This window comes from Neofelis nebulosa, chromosome 2, assembly GCF_028018385.1.
Source record: "Neofelis nebulosa isolate mNeoNeb1 chromosome 2, mNeoNeb1.pri, whole genome shotgun sequence".
NCBI classification, from domain to species: Eukaryota; Metazoa; Chordata; class Mammalia; order Carnivora; family Felidae; genus Neofelis; species Neofelis nebulosa.
The window spans coordinates 159,874,627-159,896,805 of NC_080783.1; the positions used below are offsets into that span (position 1 = coordinate 159,874,627).

Here is a 22,179-nt window from a genome sequence, read left to right on the forward strand (position 1 = left end):
GTTCACATTTGGCACATCAAAGTTTAGGCTCCCGTTTATTTTGTTCCTCCTGGTGTGTTTCCAAGAACTGCCTTCTTCCATCTGGGAAGTGTCCTTTTTGAAAGTGAGGATCACTGACATGATTGAACATGGTCATTGGAAAATATGTGTTGTAGCCTAATTGCCATAACATTCAACAGCCAGTGTTTCTGCTCCCTGGCATCTGGAATATAGGAAAAGGCACATGATAGGCAGAATAATGGCCCCTCAAAAAAGTCAACGTCTTAGTCATCAGAACGTGTGCACATATTAATTTATGTGGCAAGGGGGAGTAAAGTTTCCACATGGAATTAAGGTTGCCAATCAGCTGACCCTAAAATAAAAAGATCATTCTAGATTAATGTGGGTAGACCTATGTAAGTAATCACAAGTGTATCTGCATAGGCAAGAGGGAGGCAGAAAAGCCAGAACCTTGGGCGCCTGGGTGGTTCAGTTGTTTGAGCGTCCAAGTCTTGATTTCGGCTCAGGTCATATCTCCCAGTTTGTGAGATAGAGCTCCACTCAGTGTTTGATGGTACAGACTTGACCGGCCATTGCTGGCTTTGGCAATGTAAGGGGGCCAGGAGCCAGGAAATGTGGGGAGCCTCTGGAATGTGGAAAAGATCCTCCCTTAGAGTCTCCAGAAGGAATGCAAATGTGATGACACCTTGAATTTAGTCTAGTGAGACCCATTTTGAACTTCTGACCTCTAGAAGTATACGATAATAAATTTGTGTTATTTAAGCTACTAATGTACTTTGGTACAACAGCAATAATAAATTAGTATAAGCTTCATTAATTCAGATGGGTGAGGTCACAATTTGAGCTAAATAAAACTGGTTGTGTCAAAATTATTCTTTATATTCTCTCTGAACAAGTTTGCTAGAGAAATTTGCATCGTAAAGCAAATTACAGAAATATATATTAAAGAATAAGATAATTTAAAGATTTTGGTACATATCTTTTATGCTAATGATATGGCCATTTATAAAGGAAAGTTATGTATTTGTTAATTTTTGTCTATAAGAATTTTCATTAAAATTTTTCTATTTCTATACTGGGGAATTTATGGAATTACATTTTTCTGTGAATATTTCATGATTCTTATTTTTCTGTCATCATACTTAGCATCCTGGTCCCTACCTGAGCAAGCCCTTGTGAGTGGCGTTTCACTGTGATCTGACAAATATTGTCAGGAACAGGTTTTAGGTTATATGATCTTCAACAAGTGACTTAACCTAAGGCTCAAATTCATATGTTGAAACCACAACCCCAGTGTGATGATATTTGGAGCTGGTGCTTTTGAGAGATAGGTCATGAGGATGGAGCCCTCATGATGGAATTCGTGCCCTTATAAGAAGAGATGAGAGAGAGCTTGCCTTTCTGTCTGCACTGTGCAGAGTACAAAGAGAAGATGGCTGTTTGTCAACCAGGAAGAGGGCTCTCACCAAGAAATCTGACCATGCTGGCACGCTGATCTCAGACTTCCAGCTCCCAGTATTGTGAAAACTAAGTGTCTGTTGTTTAAGCCACCTAGTCCATTTTGTGACAGTGCTTGAACAGACTAAGACAGGAATTGGTACCAAGGAGTGGAATGCTGCTATAACACATACCTAAAAATGTGGAAGCAGGTTTGGAACTGGTAATGGGTAGAGACTGGAAAAGTTTTAAGGTGCAAAAACTTTTTTTTCCCAGCTTTCTTGAGCTATAATTGGCATATAGCATTGTGTAAGTTTAAGGTGTGCAACATGATGATTTGACAAATGTATATATTGAAAAATGATTACCTTAGTAAGGTTAGTTAGCACATCGGTCACCTCACATAATTACTTTTTTTTTTTTTTTTTTTGGTGTGGTGAAAACATTTAAGATCTCCTTTCTTAGCAACTATAATATGATACCGTTAACTATAGTCACCATGCTGTATTGTACATTAGATCCCCAGAGTTTACTCATCTTCTAACTGGAAATTTGTACCGTTTCACCAACATTTCTTCATTTCTCCCACCCTCAATCCCTGACAACCATCATTCTACTCTCTGTGTCTATTAGATCTTTTTTTCCTAATTTTTTTTAATGTTTATTTATTTTTGAGGGAGAAAAAGAGACAGAGTCCAAGTGGGGCAGGGGCAGAGAGAGAGGGAGACACAAAATCCGAAGCAGACTCCAGGCTCTGAGCTGCCAGCACAGTGCCTGACATGGGGCTGGAACTTACAAACCACAAGGTCATGACCTGAGCCAAAGTTGGATACTTAACCGACTAAGCCACCCAGGCTCTCCAGCCTATTAAATTTTTAAAATTGAGGAAAAAATCCACATACAAATGAGATCATACAGTGTTTATATTTCTCTGACATATTTAACTTAGTATAATGCCCTAAAGATGCATCCATGTTATTTCAAATGGCATCTCATTTACAATGCAAATATATCACATTTTCTTTATCCATTTTTCCATTGATGGGCACTTAGAGTATTTCCATGCCTTGGCTATTATGAATAATGCTGCAGTGAACATGGGGTGCAGATACCTCTTCAAGATCATGATTTCATTTCTTTTGGATGTATTCCCAGAAGTGGGATTGCTGAATCATAAGGAATTCTATTTTTAATTTTTTGAGAAACCTCCATACTGTTTTCTACAGTGGCTGCACCAATTTATACTCCCACCACCAGTGCACAAGTGTTCGCTTTTCTCCTCATCCTCACCAACACTCATGTCCTACCTTTTTGATAATAGCCATCTTAACAGATGTGAGGTGGTATCTTATTGTGGTTTTGATTTCCACCTCCCTGATGATTAGTTGAACATCCCTTCATATACCTGTTGGCCGTGTGTATGCTTTTTTGGGGGAAAATGTCTATTCAGGTCTTCTGCTCATTTCTATTTGGATGGTGATGATGATGATGGTGATTTGCTACTGAGTTGTATGAGCTCCTTATATATTTTGGATATTAACCCCTTATCAGATATTTGGTTTGCCAATATCTTCTTGTGAAGGGATTTTCTTGTGATTCTGGTCAGGGCTCAGAAAGAAAAGAGAGCTGAAGAGAAAGTTTACTTCTCAGAGAATACATAAATAATCACGTACAGAATGTTGGTAGAAATGTTGGTAGAAACAGATAGTAAAGGCCATTCTGATGAGGTCTCAGATGGAAATGAGGAACATGTTATTGGAAACTGGAGGGAAGGTGTTCCTTGTTAGAAAGTGTCAAGGAACTTGGCTGAGTTGTGTTCATGTTTTAGTGTTTTGTGGAAGGTGGAACAATCCAGGCATAGTTAGGTCACTGGCTCTCAGTTATGGAGCCAGTGATGGTGAAGCCAGGATTGAACTGGAACTGGAGTCTTAACCACGACATCTGTTCCTCTCACCAAGGGTAAGCAGTGTGGGAACAGGCAGTGCTGGGAGAGGAGGTTGAGGTTCAAGAGTGCTGAGGCCTGAAGAAATTCTATCACTGTGAAAAAGTGTTACCTTAGGTTTTCCCAGGACTGACTCATTAAATGATAATCTTGTTTTAGAGCTTTTATACTTTAGGAAAATGGAAGATCTATAATAGGGGCCTAAAAGAAATCACATGAGACTATGTATGTGGGGATGCTTGCAATCTGCAGCATGGGATGGGAATATTACATTCCTTGCCCAGCTTAGGGCACGGAATCTGACATGGAGACATGTAAACACTCATGATCTATTTGTGAATGAATCAGTTTATGACACAGGCAGAAATGAAGGATGCCCACATGTGCATGCACACACACATATGCACACACTCTGTATGTGCACACACACTTCCCCACTAGATTGGGAACTCAGTGGGTGCAGGGTCTGTGCTGTCTCTGTATCCCTAGTACCTTATGGAATACCCTGAAAATAGTCAGTGCTCAATAAATGTCTGTGATTAATAATATTATAGTGTCTGTCTGTTCATTTGGGGGTTTTATGGGATAGATTCTCTCTTTGGGGGCAGATGGAGGGATTGATAAGAAACCCCAACTTTATTATTTCAGAGCCTTATTTATATGTTCTACATTGCATGGGTTTGAGGGTTTAGTGTTGAAGCGCTGCAGCTGGAGAGACAGCACTCCCAGTGTCTCGGCGGCCTGCTCCTCTAATCCCGATGCACCACAGGAATGTGGGGTGTGTATTGAAGTGGAGGAAAGGGACAGGGTTGCTTTGTTTCCTGGGGTACTGTTTTCCCTGGTGCATTGAGCCAGGTGGCCAGTTGTTCTCCACCCAGAGACCAGGAGGTGAGTAAGCAGTCTTGTGCATCTGATAAAGAAGCCAGTGAGTTAGGCTGATCTGGGCATTTAGCTGTGGGACTTGGTATGAACAGCATGGACTTTAAATGATACAGTCCCAGTGGCCTGGTAATTGCTGTGACCAGTGCTGTTGTTGATCCTATGGATGGCAGCAGGGGAGGATCTCAGGACTGGGTAGTGTGACCAAAAGTCCAGCTTTGACCTGAGATGCAGAGAGTGACTTACAAAGGGAGTGGAGTGCTCCCAGTGCAACACAATTACCAACACAATCACCAAGTTCAGGTGAGGTGACCTCATCTGGCCCAGGGCTCTGCTGAGTATAAGAAAGAAAAGAACACGGTGTGTGTGTGTGTTGGGGAAACAGTGGCAGTGAATGGTGAGGACAAAGGCAGAAACATTAGAAAAACTCTACCAATATAAATTTGTGGCTGGGTCAGTAAAGTTCTTATAGTTGAGTAAATGCAAAGGGAGGCTACAAACCCATACCAAGCACAAATGAAGAGAAGCAGAGCAGGAGGAATCAAACAGACCCTGATTGTGGCTGAGACACAAGATTACTACCATCTCCCTGTGGAGGAGGCTTCATGGTCAGGACAGGGTACATTTATATGTATACAAGAGAAATGTTTGCATTGACTGCTATCTTAGTACCATCAGGCTGCTCTAACAGAGTACCATAGACTGGTACCTTAAACAATAGAAACTTATTTCTCACAGTTCTGGAAGCTGGAAAATCCAAGATCAAGTTGTCAGCAAATTCAGTGTCTTCTGAGAGCTGCTTCCTGGTTCATACATGGCCATTCTCTTGCTGTATTCTCACATGGGGAAAGAGACAAGGGAGCTCTCTGGTGTCTCTTTTATAAGAGCACTAATCTCATTCATGAGGGCTCTACCCTCTGACCATATCACCTCCCAAAGCCCCCACCTCTTAATACCATCACATTGGGGGTTAGCACTTTAACATATAAATTTTGGGGGGAAACATTGAGTCCATAACAGCTGTTTTACTAAATCCATATACAGTTTACTCTAGTACAATGTCTTGTTATCAGTTTGTTAACCTAAAGTTTCAGTACAAAAAATAAATTAGGTACTGCTGAAAAAGAAATGACTGACCCTGGATCGACCCAGCTAGTTATTTTTCAGCTTTTCTGCCAAGGCCAGTTGTAAATGATAGTCATGGAAAGAGTTGCTCTACAAATGGTATCCCAACCAGAGATTTTCAGTATTTCCTAAAGGTGAGAAAGCTGATGTGTTCAAAGGTTTCAACTCAACTGGGCATTTTAGTAAGACTGGAGGGGTGTCGTGGACACAAACTCATTTCGTAGGAGCCTGAGAGAGAAGAATTAAGATGAAGTGGTGCCAAAGCTGGCTAAGCTTTATCCTTAGGACCTAAATATTGCAACAAATTCTGAATTGAAAGAAGGGGGTTATTTTCAGTCAGTAGGGAAGTTAAAGTTTATGTTATCCTAACTTTTTGACCCTATTTCATTTAATAAGGGTTTTAGCGCTCATAGCTATCCTAAAACTATTGACTTTTTTTAAAAACTTGAGCCTGAAAAACAGACAAAAGACTATATATGATATCTGTCTAATGATTTATCTTAAGAATCTGTGAGCTGTGGAATCATGATTGTTAGGACCGAGAGACACCTGCTCACCTTTCTGAAATGAGTTGCTGAAAAGATATTCTGAGATTCAGAAAGGGTAAGGGATACAGTGTTGACCTTTTGGAGACAGGAAACCTTTGATGAACTATAGGACTCCAAGACAGTTCATTTAAAAGATAGTTTCAAAGCATTATCTGGGGCTGGTTTCGTATGTGCATTACTGAAGCCCTCAGGTTGTCTTTTTACATAAACCCAGTGAAATAATGGTTTCCGCAGTTGTTCCCACGTCGGCAACCCTCGTGTGGCATCTTGCCTTCTGGGTTTTGTAACGGCTTTCGGTGTCTTTTGTGGACAAAATTAAACTTTTCTTACCATTTGACAGTATATAACTTTCCTAAGATGGGCATTAAGGAGAAAAGAGAAAGGAAAAGGTCACCAATACCATCTCCATGTAATTAAGGCAGCTAAATAAAATTGTCACTAATGACATTTACTTGATTCTATAAGTCCCTGCTCTAGCCTCCAAGTAAGTTAAGGATCAACTGCTCATAGTATGTATACACTGTAATCTGTGTTGCAGGTAATAGGGTATACATTTTTTTTAAGACAGCCTTATTTTAGGGTTATGTTTAGACTTGTGTTCTCTCTCTCTCTCTCTCTCTCTCTGCCTCTGTCTGTCTTCATCTCGCTCTGTATGTATACATATATATATGTACATATATTCACCTTTATGTATATGGATGTATATGGATGAACATATATACCTACATGTACATGTATGTGTATGTGCTTTTGTAAGGTGATAGTAATCAGTAGAGGATAAGTTAAAACTTAGAAAAAATAGCTTCAAACTTTGATTTATAGGCTCGGATTGACCATGTACCCAAGTATAACATCAATCAATTTGTTTTCTTTTAACTCTTAAAATAAAAGATCCTAGAAATCAAAAGTAATTTGTGAATTTTGGGGGAAGGGTGGGGAGTTCTGGATGTGGAATTAATGACATTGTCTGGAGATATCTGTCTATCTATCTATCTATCTATCTGGAAGTTAAGAGTTCTAAGCTGCTGACCTTAAATTTAGAAGTTTACACCAGTAAAAATAAGTCTCAAGCAAAATTGTGTTTTCATCTATTGACACATCATTATTTGGGAACACAATAAATAATATCTATAGGGATACCAAGAATAACACACGATTCTGGCCTTCCAATCATGTGTAATATAACTCAAGGTTTCGCAGGGGGTGGGGGGAGTGGAGTGGCAGGTCCATCCAGTTTGTGTCAGGGAATGTTTTCTGGAAAGAGATGATTGTTAATAATGGGTCTTTATCCACTAGCTAAAGGGTTGGGGAAAGGCCTTGGCAGTAGAGGGACCATGCGTGGTATGCTGAAGTCATGAATGAATATGTTGAGGAGGTGCACGTAAGTTTGTTGCTAGAATTTAGGGTGAAGCAGGAGGCTGAAGAGTCCTCTGAAGGAATTCCCAAGTTTTCCATCAGGCTTCCTCTGTGAGGGCTTTCCTGACAACTGGAGTTGGTGGTGTCCATAACTCTCTGTGTCCCCATGAGTTATGCATATTTCTGTTGTTGGATTTTTCACACCCAATTTAATTGTTCATGCCTGATTTCCATACTTGTGTGCAAAATAAACAATGTCAGGACTGTCCCAGTTCTTATCATAAAACCTGGAAAACAGTAATTGCTCAATACCTGTTTATTAAACACATGAATGGTTGTCTGTCTGGACAAGTGAATGATTATGCACAGTTTGGGGATGAGAAAGTCAAGAATTGCCTTGGTTATCAAGCAACACTTCATAAAACCTTAATGGTTTCATTTTTATCTTCCAGATTACTTGCAGCATATAATAGTCTTACTGATAAACACCTGACTGGATATTTTAACAACACAAGGATAAGACGGCATCTTTTAAGATCAGGGCTGGTAAGATTTGGTTTACTTTCTACCTGCCCTCTTGTTTCATTAAATCCAGTAATTTCCTCCCTTTTCTGGTTTTCTTTTTGAACTAATCAGTGATACCTACCTCCTCATCCCCCCTTTTTTTTTAGAAAAATTACTTCTTTTCCAGAGCTCAGATTATCTTTTTGAAGCTGTGTTTCAAAAGATAGGAAGAGAGGTTACAATGACTGCTAAAGCTACTTATAAATTATTGATGAAAAACCCTATGAGCTTCCAATAGCATATTTTATTTATTTGTTAATTCATTTATTTATTCAACACGTATTCATTGAACACATTGTATGAGCCAGGAACTGTTAGGGATTAAGCACAGAGAAGACTTTACTGTCTTCAGGAAAAAAAAATATTATTTTTAATAATCACAGAATAAGGTGTGGAAGACACGAACAGTTCAAAATTTCCCCTTGAATTTTAAAAACCTGTTTCATTTCCTGGGTTTATTGATAACATTAGTGTCTTTTCATAGCTCTAAAACTATCACTTCCACAAAATTTCTATTCCTCTAAATGTATTTAATGTGAAAATCTTTTAAAAAATACTACAGTTTTCCACTGAAAGAAATAGGCGTGGTTATACAAAGTGTGAGTAATGATTTTAGCTGTTTACCTTCTTAAAACACAAAGATTTCCTTAACTATTGTTTCCATGGTGTTGAAAGGATATGCATTGTGTTTCTAATTGTTGTTTTTGTGCTTGGAACTCTGGCAGGGTAGATCTCCTGAGAGCTTGCTTTTTGTCTCCTGGGGCTTTGTTATCAGACAGACCTGGCTGAAACCTGGCTCAGCCATTTACAAGTCATAGAATCTTGAGCAAATCACATACTTAACTTACTCAGCTCCAGCTTCCTCAATTGTGAAATGAAGATAATGATACCCAGCCCTCAGGATCGTTGAGGCAATAAGAGAGGTGTAATAAATGCTTGTTGCAATTATTGTGGTTACTATTAACATTCCTTCTTTGGATAACAATTGGTAAGCTTTATGTATAAATGGAAAGGACTTTGTATTTACTTATTAACATCATTAGCAAGTATTTATTGAACATTGGTTATGTAGCATGACAACTCAAATAAGGAAGATTTCTCTAGAACTTGTTTGTGTTCAGCATCATCTGGGAACTTGTTAGAAAATGCAAATTTTGGAGCCACACTCCAGACCTGTTGTTGAGTCAACAGCTGTAGGGTGAGGCCCACCAATCTATTTTCAACACTTTTCCAGGTAATTCTAATGTGAGCTCCAGTTTAAGAACTTTTGCCCTATAGGAGCTTCCAGTCTACTTGGGGAGATCAGATTTCCCCCAGGGGGGTGGGGGGGGGGGAGAACAATGACACCTGTTAACTGAGGAGGGAGCCACAGTGCAGAATGTTCTCAACATTTGTTCTCATCTGGAAACATATGGCACGATATCCCGGGCGGAGAACACATCTCAAAGACCGTAACTGAGTTATTTGTGATTGGGAACACTTTCTAGAACCACACACCCCTTTTTTTTTCATCAGGGAAAAAAAAGATAAAAAAAGATCATCAGTAAGCAATCACTTGTAACACCAATCTCCTTGGTCCCAGTGCTCCAATATGTTGCCACAACAGTGTTAAAAAACTACAGTTTTCAAAATTAAGAAATATGTGGGCTTGGGTTAGACCTGAAAGAGCAGGGCATAATTAAGTGGAAAGGAAGAAGATGAACAATCCAGGATAGAAGATACAGAAAAATACCACAAATATGCTCTCAGGAAGGATTAAAAGCAAAAGCAAAGAAAAATAAGTAAATAAAAACCAGAAACTACCACTCCTGGCATTTTCAATGATGCCAATTGAAAGCAATCTGGAGTCTTTTATATGTGCAGCACTGCATAATCTGAAAGAAATCTGAATCATGACACATTAAATTACCTTCTGGGTTGGAGAGTGGAAGGAGAAAAAGCTGTGAAAATAAAGTAATGAAACCAATTGTTTTTAAAACAAACTGATGAGAACCTCTATAGCTTACATGTTTTGCCCTTCAACGTTATTTCCTGTGAGATCATCAGTCCTGTGATCACTGCTCCTATTCATTGTTTCAAGGTAGCGCTCCACCTCTTCTTCCCAAATGTGTTCAAAAGACAGACGTGAAAAGAACACCTGGGTTCCATCAAGGAGAAATTGTGACTCTAATGAAAACCTTGTTTTAAACGTCAAGTGCACCACCTGTGTGTGTTTTGCCAATGCTGGTATATGAGACCGATTTTTTTCCCTTATGAAATATTCATGAAGAGTGAGTTTACCAGCCATAGTAGTATGCCCTTTTAGGCTTAGAAGACACTGCCCCTCTCTCTGTCTCTTTGTCACGCCATCTCTCCATTTTTGGTAACAAACAATACATTTTTTGCTTTGTATTTCCATGTATGTTTTATTTATTCATGACAGATCACAAGAAGTGGGAGAATACTTTCCGAAAAAGAATACAAACTAAATATCATGAAGAGGGATCACCAAAAATATATCCGGGAGTGCCTCGCTCAGGCTATTTTCCATAAGGTTCTTGATATGGAGGTAAAGTATTCATATTTTCTTTATAGTAGATAGTTTCTAATATGATAATTAATACTACTTCTGTACTAGAAGCAGAGGAATTCCTCCTGTATTTCATTAAAAAGTATTGGAACAAGGTGCCCTGAGAAATACTCTATAATCTCTGGGTAGCAAGGAGCCAAGAGACTGAAGTAAGCTTTTCTCGATTTCAGTTACAGAAAAATATGGACATCATTATATATTTTGTGATATTTAATTTAACAAATGTAGATTTTTAATCCATAATGGCTACTCTTAAACATACCAGCCCTCACCATCTGTACCCCAATTTCCATTCGCTAAAAAAAAAAAAAGTGACATCTGTTTAAATATCAGTAATTCCACTGCCATGAATTATTTCAGATTTGTTATTCTTTTAAGGCTCTGAAGCTGGGCCGTATGCTAAATTTCAGGGAAGAGGCATTGAAACATCTGCTGTCCCTCCCACTTTAGGCCACATTGGTCAGCATAGATTCATAAACCGAGCATCAACAACTTTTTTTTTCAAACCTGACATGGCATTTTTAGTAGGATATATAGCTAACTTGATAAATTATTTTAGCCTTGCTCCATGGAACTTATAGTTTCAAGCATCAACACCATTTTAATCTCTGTGAAAAAGCATGTCACTTCTTGGCTTGACCATACAGCAGTAAATCAGAAAACTTGGCTGGTAAAATCATTGACCTGTGAGTGCAGTAAACATTTATGAACAACTGTAGAATCACCAGTAAACCAATACTAAGTGTAGTGGCACTGAAAATATTTATTATTATGCTACCATTATACCGAACAAGTGTTGCATTCAGATAAGATGTATATGATCTGTTAATTTAGGAATTCATTTTGTGCTTTATGACATGTGCATGAGTTATATGGAATCATTCAAATTCACTTGCTTATAAAAGTATTAGTTGGAATTCTGCAACTAATGTTAAAAAAAATAGTACAGTAGATTAATCTATACTTAGTTTCAAATTTACCCAATAGGCACCAAATTTTGTATTAGCTTTAATCCTTGAAGTTTTGGTTTTCCAAACTTTCATGTAACTTACACATCATAACTGTAGAATATGCTATCATTTAAGAGTCTCTGTATATTCTTAAAATTTGGAATAAATGTCTTAGATAAGTGTTAATATAGAATATATAATATAATTTCATATGATGTAATATATATAACTATGATATGTAATATATTAACATAATTAACAAATAGAATAGCTGTCTCTAAATTGTTACATTTATCTCACATTTATTTTATGCTGATGCTATTTACTAATGTTGTTACATTAATATTCATGTATTTGTTCATACCACAAACATTAATCATTAATTGTAGGCTTACCACGTACCAGTTTGAAGCTATGTGATATAGCTGTGATATATAAAAACAAAAAAGCAAAAAACAAAAAACAAAAACAAAAACCTACTGTAGAAAGTGATCAAGTGTTAGAAGAGAGGAAAAACAGACCGAGTTCCGGGAAGTAGAGAATGATGACTTATCTCTATGAAAGTCAGAGGAAGCAGAACGGAGGTCCTGCTATTTGAACTGGACCTTGAAGGCTGAGTGAAGCTGCACATGAAAGCATGAGAAAAACATTCGAGAGAGTGAGGACAGCTGGCACGACATTAGAGGGGAAAGGCCATTGTGGATGGGCAGGAAAGCTCACTGAGGCCAGACCAAGGCAGGTTGGTTGAAGGAGCAGGAAGAGGCACTCTTCTGTAAGCTGGGGCCTGGTTTCTGGAAGGCCTTCAATTCCTAACTAGGTTTGGAGCATAGGTGATGAGGCGATGAGACGTTTTTCAGCAACGGCGTAAAATGAGTGAGCAGAGCATCATTAGAAAGATGATGTTGCTAAAAATGTGGGAGATAGATTAATGAGTTGGAAAAGATCGGAGATGGGAGGTCAATTAGGAAGCTGTTGCCCAAGGGTAAGGACTCACAGCAGTCGTGACACACTGGGGAAAGGCAGCTGTCCCTAGAGATGTGAAGGGGGAGAGAGACTGACACTGAATGAGGATGGAGTGGGGAAGAAGGAGCCAGAGCAATTCTGGGGGCGCTAACCTGGCGGGTGGCAGTGCACTGCTGGGGCCCAGGAACTACCTACCACAGGGAGTAGGAGAGAGCCCTCGCGTGGTGGAAACCTGGGCCCTGTGGAAAGGTGTCCTGGAAGCCAGCAGGCTCTCACAAGCTTAATGTGCAATGCTTAAACAGGAAAGTACTGGGGGGAAAAGGACCTTGGTCTGACCCAGAGGCAAAGACATTGGTGGCCTTGGTGAAGAGGAGGGGCAGTAGGAGAGAGGGCTGCAGAGACTTGGAAATAAATAAAAGATGGAAAATGATTGGTAGCGAATCTCACAAAATGGTGATCAGTGGGTGAGAGAGCAAGGAAGAGGGAGAGAAGAAAGGGAAGTATCTGAAGAGGTTGATAATACTTGGGTAGGGAAGGATGGAGCCTGCAGGGTCCAAAAGGAAGCACGAAGAGATCAAAAACAGGAAAAAACCACTCTTTAAAACGCTCTCAAATGTGTCTGAATGATTTCCAACAAAATTGTGAGCAGATTATTTTCATATGGGGTTTATTTCTAAATTATATAATTAATATATTACAGAAAGTTAGGAAAATGCAAGAAAGCATAAAAAGGAAAATAACCACATAAAACCTTTGTCTCAGAAAGAACTGCTGTTAACATACTCACATTCCCTTTTAGTCTCTATTTATACATATACATTGATAAAAATATGCTATGTTGTGACAGGGACACATTTTATGAAAAATAAGTAAATAAGTAAAAACCAAACAAACAGGAAATTAGTGTCCAATAGATTGAACTTCAAATTACATTTCCACCACTGACTAGATATGTGACCTGGGACAAATTCATGGTCCTCTGCCTCAGCTTCTGCACTTGTGGAGTGAGACTGCCTAGCAATTAGCATTGTTCCAGAAGAGATGTTGCCCAGGATGTGACTTCCTGGCACAGGGACAGCCGCACAGTATAAGTGTGATCAATTAAATCATAGTTCTGTGCAATTCTGTATTTTACTTTGCTCCTGCATTACGTGCATTTTCAATCTTTTTTTTTTTAAACAAACTCTTTATGAATCTTATTCTAACGATTATATTCTATTTCATTATACAGATGTGGCCAAAAGTTAACCCTTCTCTATACGGTTTATATTGCTTCTGAACTTTTGCTTTGAAGTGAAAAATCCTTTCAGATAGCATCTTTGTGTACCACACAGATATGTTGTCTTTTAATTCTGATTTTCTCCTAGGTTTTGAAGTGGAATGTATTGGTTAAAGGATTGGGACCCTTTTCACCACTTTATGTTAGGGATTGGTTTTCCAAAGAGTTGTATCAATTTATATTCCCACTTGCACACGTATGCAGGTGATTCTTCTCCATCTCAATGACAAGGTGGGGAATTGGAATACAGCTAGCTGGGAGGATTATTCTCCTCTAAAAAACTCTTTGCTATAATTGATAGGATCCTTTCCTCCATTCTTTCCTCTGTGCTTAGCGTTATCATCAGCTTGAAATAAAGAAAAAACTGGAGAGCTTGGCTAGGAAGGAGCGAATTCAGAGATTTAAGGTAAGGAGCTACACAATTCTCTTTTACTAAATTATTTTATGATTTTAAAAGTCAGTGGTGCTGTTATTGAAGTTTTTCAAGGCACTTTACCTTTGGGTAACTCAGCTGAAGTCAGGTGATGGTTTCACCAAGACTATGTCTTGGCCACCATTATTTCAGAAGATCTTGGCAAAATAGGAGCTCCTTGTGCAAAATAAATTTTACAAGGTACAAACCTTTCAAAGGAAACATGAAAACTTTCTTTTCAAGTTTGAAATTTTGCTTTTATCTTTTCTTGATTGATATGTGATAGACGCCAAAGGATTTTTGTTTTTTGTCTTAAAAAGCTGAAAATAGATGGTGATGTTCCCAAAGTGGTGGGAAATGGCATTCTAAAAATTATACAATGGCACATTTTCATGCAAGCATGACCCTTGGAAATAGACGGCAGGAAAGATCTATTTGGCAAACAAAAGCATAAGATTTAGACATTCTGTACAAGGCATTTAAAAATTCCTTGTTTTTCCATTTTTGTATTTGACGTGAACTTATAAAACATAAATTTGAAGTGAACTTATAAAACATAAATTTGAATTGGGAGGATAAGAGATTCAATTAAGCATGTTTGAAAGGCTTCAGTTTAGGTTAGCAGTTTTATTCTTGAGCCACTCAAACTCACATGTTATTCTTTATTTTCCGTGTTGTATTACAAATGTGGGACCTAAGACACATTTCACAGACTGAGAACTATTTGTAAAGCTTCTGTAGAACAACTTGCCATAGAAGACAGTCATATTTCCCTCTTACCTGATAGACTCAAATCTATTTTATCATGGTCAAAAGAAAATCCTGTTAGGAAAGTGTTGTTAAATAACAGCAGATAGGGGAGTTTTTCAAGATCAGAAAAGTTGGTGTGTAGAGATCAACTTTGCCAATATTGTCCTACATCAAGGACTGAGTTTTAGATTCTCTGATTTACTGATTAAATGCTCATGGAGAAGAATGGTCACTGGAAATAGTGACGAACACTGCTTGAAGCAGTGTGTGGTTCACCCTCACCGAGGTTGCCAGACACACTGACTAAGCACACGGGTGTATTACAACAGTGGCAGAAATTCCTGATGGACACTCCACTTCCTCCCTATATGATTTTTATTTATAACGGTTTTCACTTTATAGCTGTACTTGGTGAAAGACCTATGATTTAGGCTCCTTGTATGTAATATGCAACCCTCTTGCTTGGGGCATGATTTAATTATTTTTTAAGGTAGAAAAGTAATATTTGCTGGTAGTCTTTACTAATCAGAGCTGTGAAGAGCATTGTGCTTCTTGTAATGATCTGCTTAAAGCAGATAAATAAATATTATTGTTGCTAAAACTCAGGATGCACTGTATCCGTTGCTATTTCTTTGAGTACAGCTGTTTCTTCCAACATAGGAGACTGAAATTCCTGCCTCTTACTAACACACCCAAAGCCCCAGTACAGCTGTGAAACTTTTTCTGACTGTCATGATAGACTTCAGAAGGAACACTTTTTTTAATGTTTATTTATTTTGAATTAAATTTTTAAAAATATTTTATTTATTCTTGTGTGAGAGAGACAGAGAGAGAGACAGAGCATGAGCGAGGGAGGGCAGAGAGAGAGAGAGAGAGAGAGAGAGAGAGAGAGAATCTGAAACAGGCTCCAGACTCTGAGCTGTCAGCACAGAGCGGATGTGGGACTCAAACTCATGAACCACGAGATCATGACCTGAGCCAAAGTGGGATGCTTAACCGACTGAGCCACCCCAGAAGGAACACTTCCGTTCCGGGCACCCCAGAAGGAACACTATCGAAAGTAATGAGAAAGGACTTCTTTAATAATAAAGTATCTCTTACCTGTCAGGCAATAACCTAACCTAGATTACTAATGATGCATCAACTTATCAAATCACTTTCTTATCCTAGGGAGAATCCACAAGATGGTTTATAGAAAATAACATGCCAATCCTATCTCCTCACCCCCCAGTTGGCCCAAAGACTAACCGTGGCCATAGTGTTCTGGTTGATGAAGGACATTCCAGTCCAATAACACTGGTGAGTCTTATTAAACACTCTGTCATGTGCCATCCCAACTAATTTATAATTTCCAATGACTCTCAGAAAGAATTCTATTTGTCTGTATAATTCTGTGAATCCTACTAAATGACAATGTGGTTTTGTATCTGTTCAACTGTCTTTACTGAATGTCCCAGTTACAATCAATATCACCCCTTTCAAATTATTTTGAGAGAGTACAAGTGGAGGAGGGGCAGAGAGTGAGAGAGAGAGAAAGAGAGAGAGAGAGAGAGAGAGAGAGAGAGGGAAAATCCCAAGCAGGCTCAGCACTGCCAGCACAGAGCCAGATGCAGGGCTCAAATTCATGAACCGTGTGATCATGACCTGAGCCAAAGTCGGACACTTAACTGACTGAGCCAGCAAGGTGCCCCATAGATTAGTTTTCTTGAAGTGAAGATTATTTATGTTACTTACATACCGAAATGACTTTACTGGCTCTGTGACATGTTTAGAAAAACCTGGATCCTTCCACCTGACATTTAAAACTCTAAGCCCTATGACCTCAATTTAGCCAACTCAATATTTCCCCTCATGATTACCCTTTAGCACCCTACAATACAGCAAGATTGTGGAACCATGAGTCGTTCCACATATGTTCTGTGTTTTCTGACCTCTGGGTTTTGTCTTGCTGCTCCCTCCACTCTCACCTTATCTGTAAAACTTATTTATGCACACAAACTCAGTCATACTGTATAGCATGGTGGGCTATATACTTATATTTGTGTTTCTTTTATCAAAAGCATGTACACATACCCTAACAAAAATACTTAAATATACAGAGATTCTGTTTAAAGAAATTTCATGCCGACATTTCATTCCAGTTTGATTCACTTATAATATAGAGATGATATTTGTTTGAAAGAAGGTAAGGTAGCTTGAAACAATATAGATACAGGAAAAGATTTGCAAAATATTTGCTGGAGGTTGATGGTTTAAGTTGTAAATGAATTGCTTGATCACATCTTTATTCTTATTTTATGTGGCCTAATATATTTTCTTGTTAGCATGAACATTTTTTTGGATTGCACAATATTTGTAGAGAAATTGCAAAGCTTTCCCAGATTGTTGAAGTAGGTTCATCGCATATAGTGTTAAGCTTTGACATTTTTCAAAGGTAAATATGTTTTGACATTTCCCGATGAACAGCTCAAGTTATGAAAAGCAACCGTTTTCCCTTTGTTGATACCATATTTCCAAGCTTCATTTAAATGTATACATACACAAATAATTCTTTTTGGTTTTGGATGGCAAATTCACTAGGCTCTCAAAAGCTTAACCTGGTTGAAACAAAAGAAACAATCAAGTGCTGTTTTCCATCTTCCCACCTGTTTCAGAGAGGAAAAACCCTTGAAAGGCTTTCTTTTCAATTTTCCAGCTGAACACCCTCAATAAGTAGTTTATGATACATCCAGGAGATCTTAATGTGGCAGGAGTCAGAAAGTAATTTAAAAATTACAGGAAACACTGACACCAGCACTTCAGAAGCCTTTCTATCTGGTAAGCCACCATTCTTCACTTGGTCACCCCCTATGGTGCAAAAGCACCATAGGGGATACCTATTGTGATCTCTGAATTGTAGTTCCCATTTTACAGAAATTCAAATCTTCCTTTTAATTCTCCCAACTTGGATACATATCCTTTAAATTTGACTCCTGACCTCCGTGTGCCATTGAGATGGAGAAAATAATCCTTTTGGGATATTGCCATTGATTTTTCTTTTAACTTTCTTGAATAAAGAAAGAAACCATCCAGTGAATAGTTATTGCACTTGGTCACTAATTGAACCTAAACTTTCAGAGTAGCATATAGGCTTTTAGCTACACCATTCCCATTAAAACTGTGGAAAACCATTCAACTAATTCTGTACAAGCTTGGGAAGTTCACCCCTGGAGATCTTCTACTAAGAATTAAAAATGCTCAGCTAAGCTGAGTAACCACCAGGTAGTCAGTTTCAATTCACATTCTGGTACAGTTTTGAAAATGTTAAGCTACAGTGCCATATTTATTCCAAGAAAATATATTACAAACAGTTTCAAATATAGCAAAATTTAAGGTGGCTTCTGATGTGAACTACAACAGTTTGTAGCTCACAGCTGTTAGTTGAATGATGCAGATTTGTTTTTAGAGACAAATGTAATCAGTTAAACATTTGACTGCCATATTCATCTAACTGAATGATATCTGTATGCAAATGGGGGAAATAAAATTTAGAGCACAGAAGCGAATAGATCATGTTCTAGTTTATAGTAACCTGCTTTCTTGAATTCCTACATTAGATTTTCAATGTGTGTGTGTTCAGTTGAATTATTTGACAAGAGAGAGTCTTAAGCATATTTGTTTTACAGAGTGTTGAATTCTTTTGGATGATCTGATTTCCTTGTTCAGAAACCTCTAGTTTGATATATCTTTGTGGGTTTTAAGACATTTTGCCTTTTGGCTCATAGAATCTTGTGTTCTATTTCTTTAAATCAAATGTTGCCTTAGTCAATCCACTAAGGATTCCATATAGGTCATGAAAGAGGTTTGTGTGCAGAGACCCAAGATAGCAATGACTTAAATATAACGGTGCCTTCCCTACTGTAACACACTTATGTGAGTTTCAGCTGTTGTGCCCAGTGCTACTGTGTGAGCTCATCAAAAGCTCAGACTCCTATTGTGTCATTGATCTGCCAAACTTAGTGTGTTGTCTTCATATACATAAGCCAGGACGGCATATCACCATGTGAATATTTCAATCTGAGGGAAGGGGGTAAAGGGAAAGTGACAGCACATCTCTTCGATATAGAGGTTTCATGTATCACTTCTGCTCACATCTAGTTGGCCAAATCTTAGGCATACATCTGTACAGAGTTGCAAGAGATGCTGGGAAATATAGTTTTTATTTATGAGAGCCACGTTCCCTGATAAAAATTCTATTACTAGTGAAGAAAGAAAAACAGATACTGAACAATATTATTTTTGATACCCTTCCCATGTCTGTCTCAACAAGTAGCTTTCCTTACTTCGATGTTCAAAGTTATCATTCTTCTTCTCTGCTCATCCATTTTCTTCCCTTGATCATCCATTTGGATAAAATGCTTCTGTGAAAACTTGAATTTGTCCTAGTCTCATTGGTTTATTCCAAACAACATTTAGTTCTAAGTCCTGTTAGTTCTTAGATATTCTGTTATTGTTGCTATTGTCTCTTTGGCGGTATTTGTGTGGTTTATTTGGCACTAATTGTCTTGTGTTGCATTAGATGTTAAAAATTACTTTTTATTTTCCTCACAGTGCCTATAGTTGCAATCCAGTGAATGTTGACTTAACAAAATCAGACATTTAGTGACATATGACATACTTGTAAAGATGGCACTCAGACCAAATTGTGGTGGTAGGAGCTGTCTCATCATTTTTTATGTATTTACACAACACTTTTCCAGAGTTGAATATTTGTTGTTCACTGTTCTTGAGTCAGTGCATTTATACACCATCCTTCTAATTCTCTTGCCCAAATATACATGTATTATTCTTAACAAGTTCCTACTTTTTGTTGTAATAGAACAATGGAGCCAAAAACCTTGTTTTTCCTTCTTGAAAGGTTGCTGATCTTTATACTAAACTGAAAGTGTTCTGTCAGTGGCACAAAAAGCATTTCTGATGCTCCATACCCGCACTTTTTATATTCTTTATAGCACATTCTTGATTAGAAAATGCATCAGTCAGGGTCTCAGCAGGAAACAGATGGCTCACACAAATAGGGTAATTAGGAAGAGTTTAATGAAGAAACTATTTACAAAGATGCCGCCAGGGTTAAGGAAAACCAACTGGGGATGTTAAGCGTGCTGGGGTCAACACGATGGGAAACCACAGCACCTAGACCAGAGAGGGAGATGGAATGATTGGGTATCAGCACCAGCAGGCAGGACTTGTCAGCTAGGAGAGGACTGCCTGACAGGAGCTGTGGACTCAGCTGACCCATCACACACAACCTTTGGTGGGAAGGGTCCAGGAGAATTAAGACCCCAACCTCTTGCCTCTTGTCTTCTGATCCCCTGCCAGTGCCTATCATCGGCCAAATCCAACTGGAATCCTGAGATTAGTTGGTGCAGTCAGTAAAGAAATGACTCCCAGAGGGCAGAGCAGGGCAGAGAAGGCAGAAGAGGGGCAAATGGAAAAGATCCAGCCTAGAAAACCTCTCCATTTTTACACAGTGTTTTCCATTTGCCGGTTACTGTTTTTCATTTTTACTTTTCTGATATTTCAGGGGAGAAGTTGAATAAATGGTAATGTGTTATAGTAGGCATCTGCCTTTTCTCTTTTTGAATCATATTGTTTGCTTTTACTTCAGCACCATTCTTAAGATGTAAAGAACTCAACAGTAGTTTATGTTGAAAACATTTAAATGGAAATGAGTCCATTCCAATCATATCTCTTTAGATCTCTAAAATAGGAACATTATTCAAGGTAACACTTAATTGAGCAAAGCCATTTTCATGCACCGAATAAATTAGGTATTGTCAGCAAGTTTACAAAATGAATAAAATACAGGAACCTAACAGAGAACATCTCCTTTGTCTAGAATACTCTATAATTGTGGCATTTAGTTATGTAGAGGACTTCCACACCATATGTTTTAACAAATACTTTGGGTCATAAGGCTATGTATAATGGAAGGACATAATTAAAGTTTAATCTGTTCAGTAAAAAGGCACCATTAATTACTCTAGGCAATTTGTTGGGTTATTAATTGGTTCTGGAAACATGTCAAGATACTAATTTAAATGGAATTTTTTTCCCTAATTGTCTAGACAGCCCCTCGACCATACACTGCCCCAGGAAATATGCAGCCTCCAATTCGATTAAAGCCTCTTCCCAGTAATCCTGCAGTAGGAACCGTTCCAAAGATAACTTCGGGGTCCAGATTGAAAACCTCATTGCTGGAAAATGAAGCTCCATTTCCCATTGGGGTAAATGTTACTTTTTCAAGAAATATCTTTTTATCCTTCATTAGAATATTAGATTACCAAGGTTTTAAGATACAAAGATTCAATTAATCTACTCAGTGAAATTTATATTGTGCACTTATTAAGCATTTACTATGTACTTCTGTTTAATTACATCTTACTCTAACTGGAAGGCCTATGATTTCTGTGCTATTAAGCAAAAAGAGTAAGGAATAGATTTGTAATAATATAAGGTCACCCTTCATTAATTCGAATGGGTGTGTAAAAAACAAAGAGAAACTTTTTATAGCCAGGTATGACTTCTATCAGAATAGACCCAGTGTTGACTGATTCTAAATTTTAAATGCATGAAACCTAGAAAATGAAACTTTCCAAGAATAGGCTTACATTTGCATGCTGACTTACTTTACCATCAGTGTATGAAATTGCTTCAAGTTTGACTCTGGAGAAAGTTGGATACAGAAGAAAAAGAATGTCCATCTTTAAAAAATGGTGAATTAATCACACATAGGAGCTTGACTTGCTTCATTTTCAAGGTTATATCTCTGGTAATTTGAACTTATTTTAATAGAGCTCAGGAGGGAGATGTAGTAAACATAAAATATGAGTTAGTTAAGCAGGGAGGAATCATTAGAACATTCAGTAATTAGGGAAGGTATCCTTTGTATTTCCAACATGAAGAAGAAACATTTGCGAGCTTAAGAAAGAATCTGTGTCACGAGTTCAGTTGTCACTGAATTCAAATAGGTGAATTTAGTTCCATTTCTTATTAGGAAATATAAGACATGAAATTAAGATATTTTTTTCTTTTTTTGAAATTAAGATTTTTTCATCTAGAATTGACAGATAACCTTGATACTAAGAAATTAATTCAGACAAATGATTGTGTTTCATGATAAAAGTATAAATATAACTCTAACAAATAACTAATATTTTATCCATTTAATATGCTTTTCAGCTTATGAAGCGCTTTTCCCAAACCTTTAGTTAATTTAATAGTTGTTTCCTAGAAAGCAGGAGAAACTAAACCAAGAGTGGTAGCACTTTGTATAGGGAATGGTGCTTAGGGCTAGGCAGAAGCTTGTGAATTCATAAGTCAATTAAGCTGACCTTCTAGGATCAGCTAGAAAGCCTAGAGGTTT

At 37.9% G+C, this 22,179-nt stretch overlaps 1 protein-coding gene across 1 annotated transcript in view; it reads left to right on the forward strand.

Annotated features, from left to right (window-relative positions):
* Positions 1 to 22,179, forward strand: part of ERICH3 (glutamate rich 3) — a 105,981-nt gene that overhangs the window by 18,143 nt on the left and 65,659 nt on the right. The window contains 5 exon segments of the mRNA XM_058716950.1: positions 7,740 to 7,833; positions 10,274 to 10,399; positions 13,947 to 14,018; positions 15,945 to 16,073; positions 20,882 to 21,040. Coding sequence (XP_058572933.1) covers positions 7,740 to 7,833; positions 10,274 to 10,399; positions 13,947 to 14,018; positions 15,945 to 16,073; positions 20,882 to 21,040 — 580 coding nt within the window.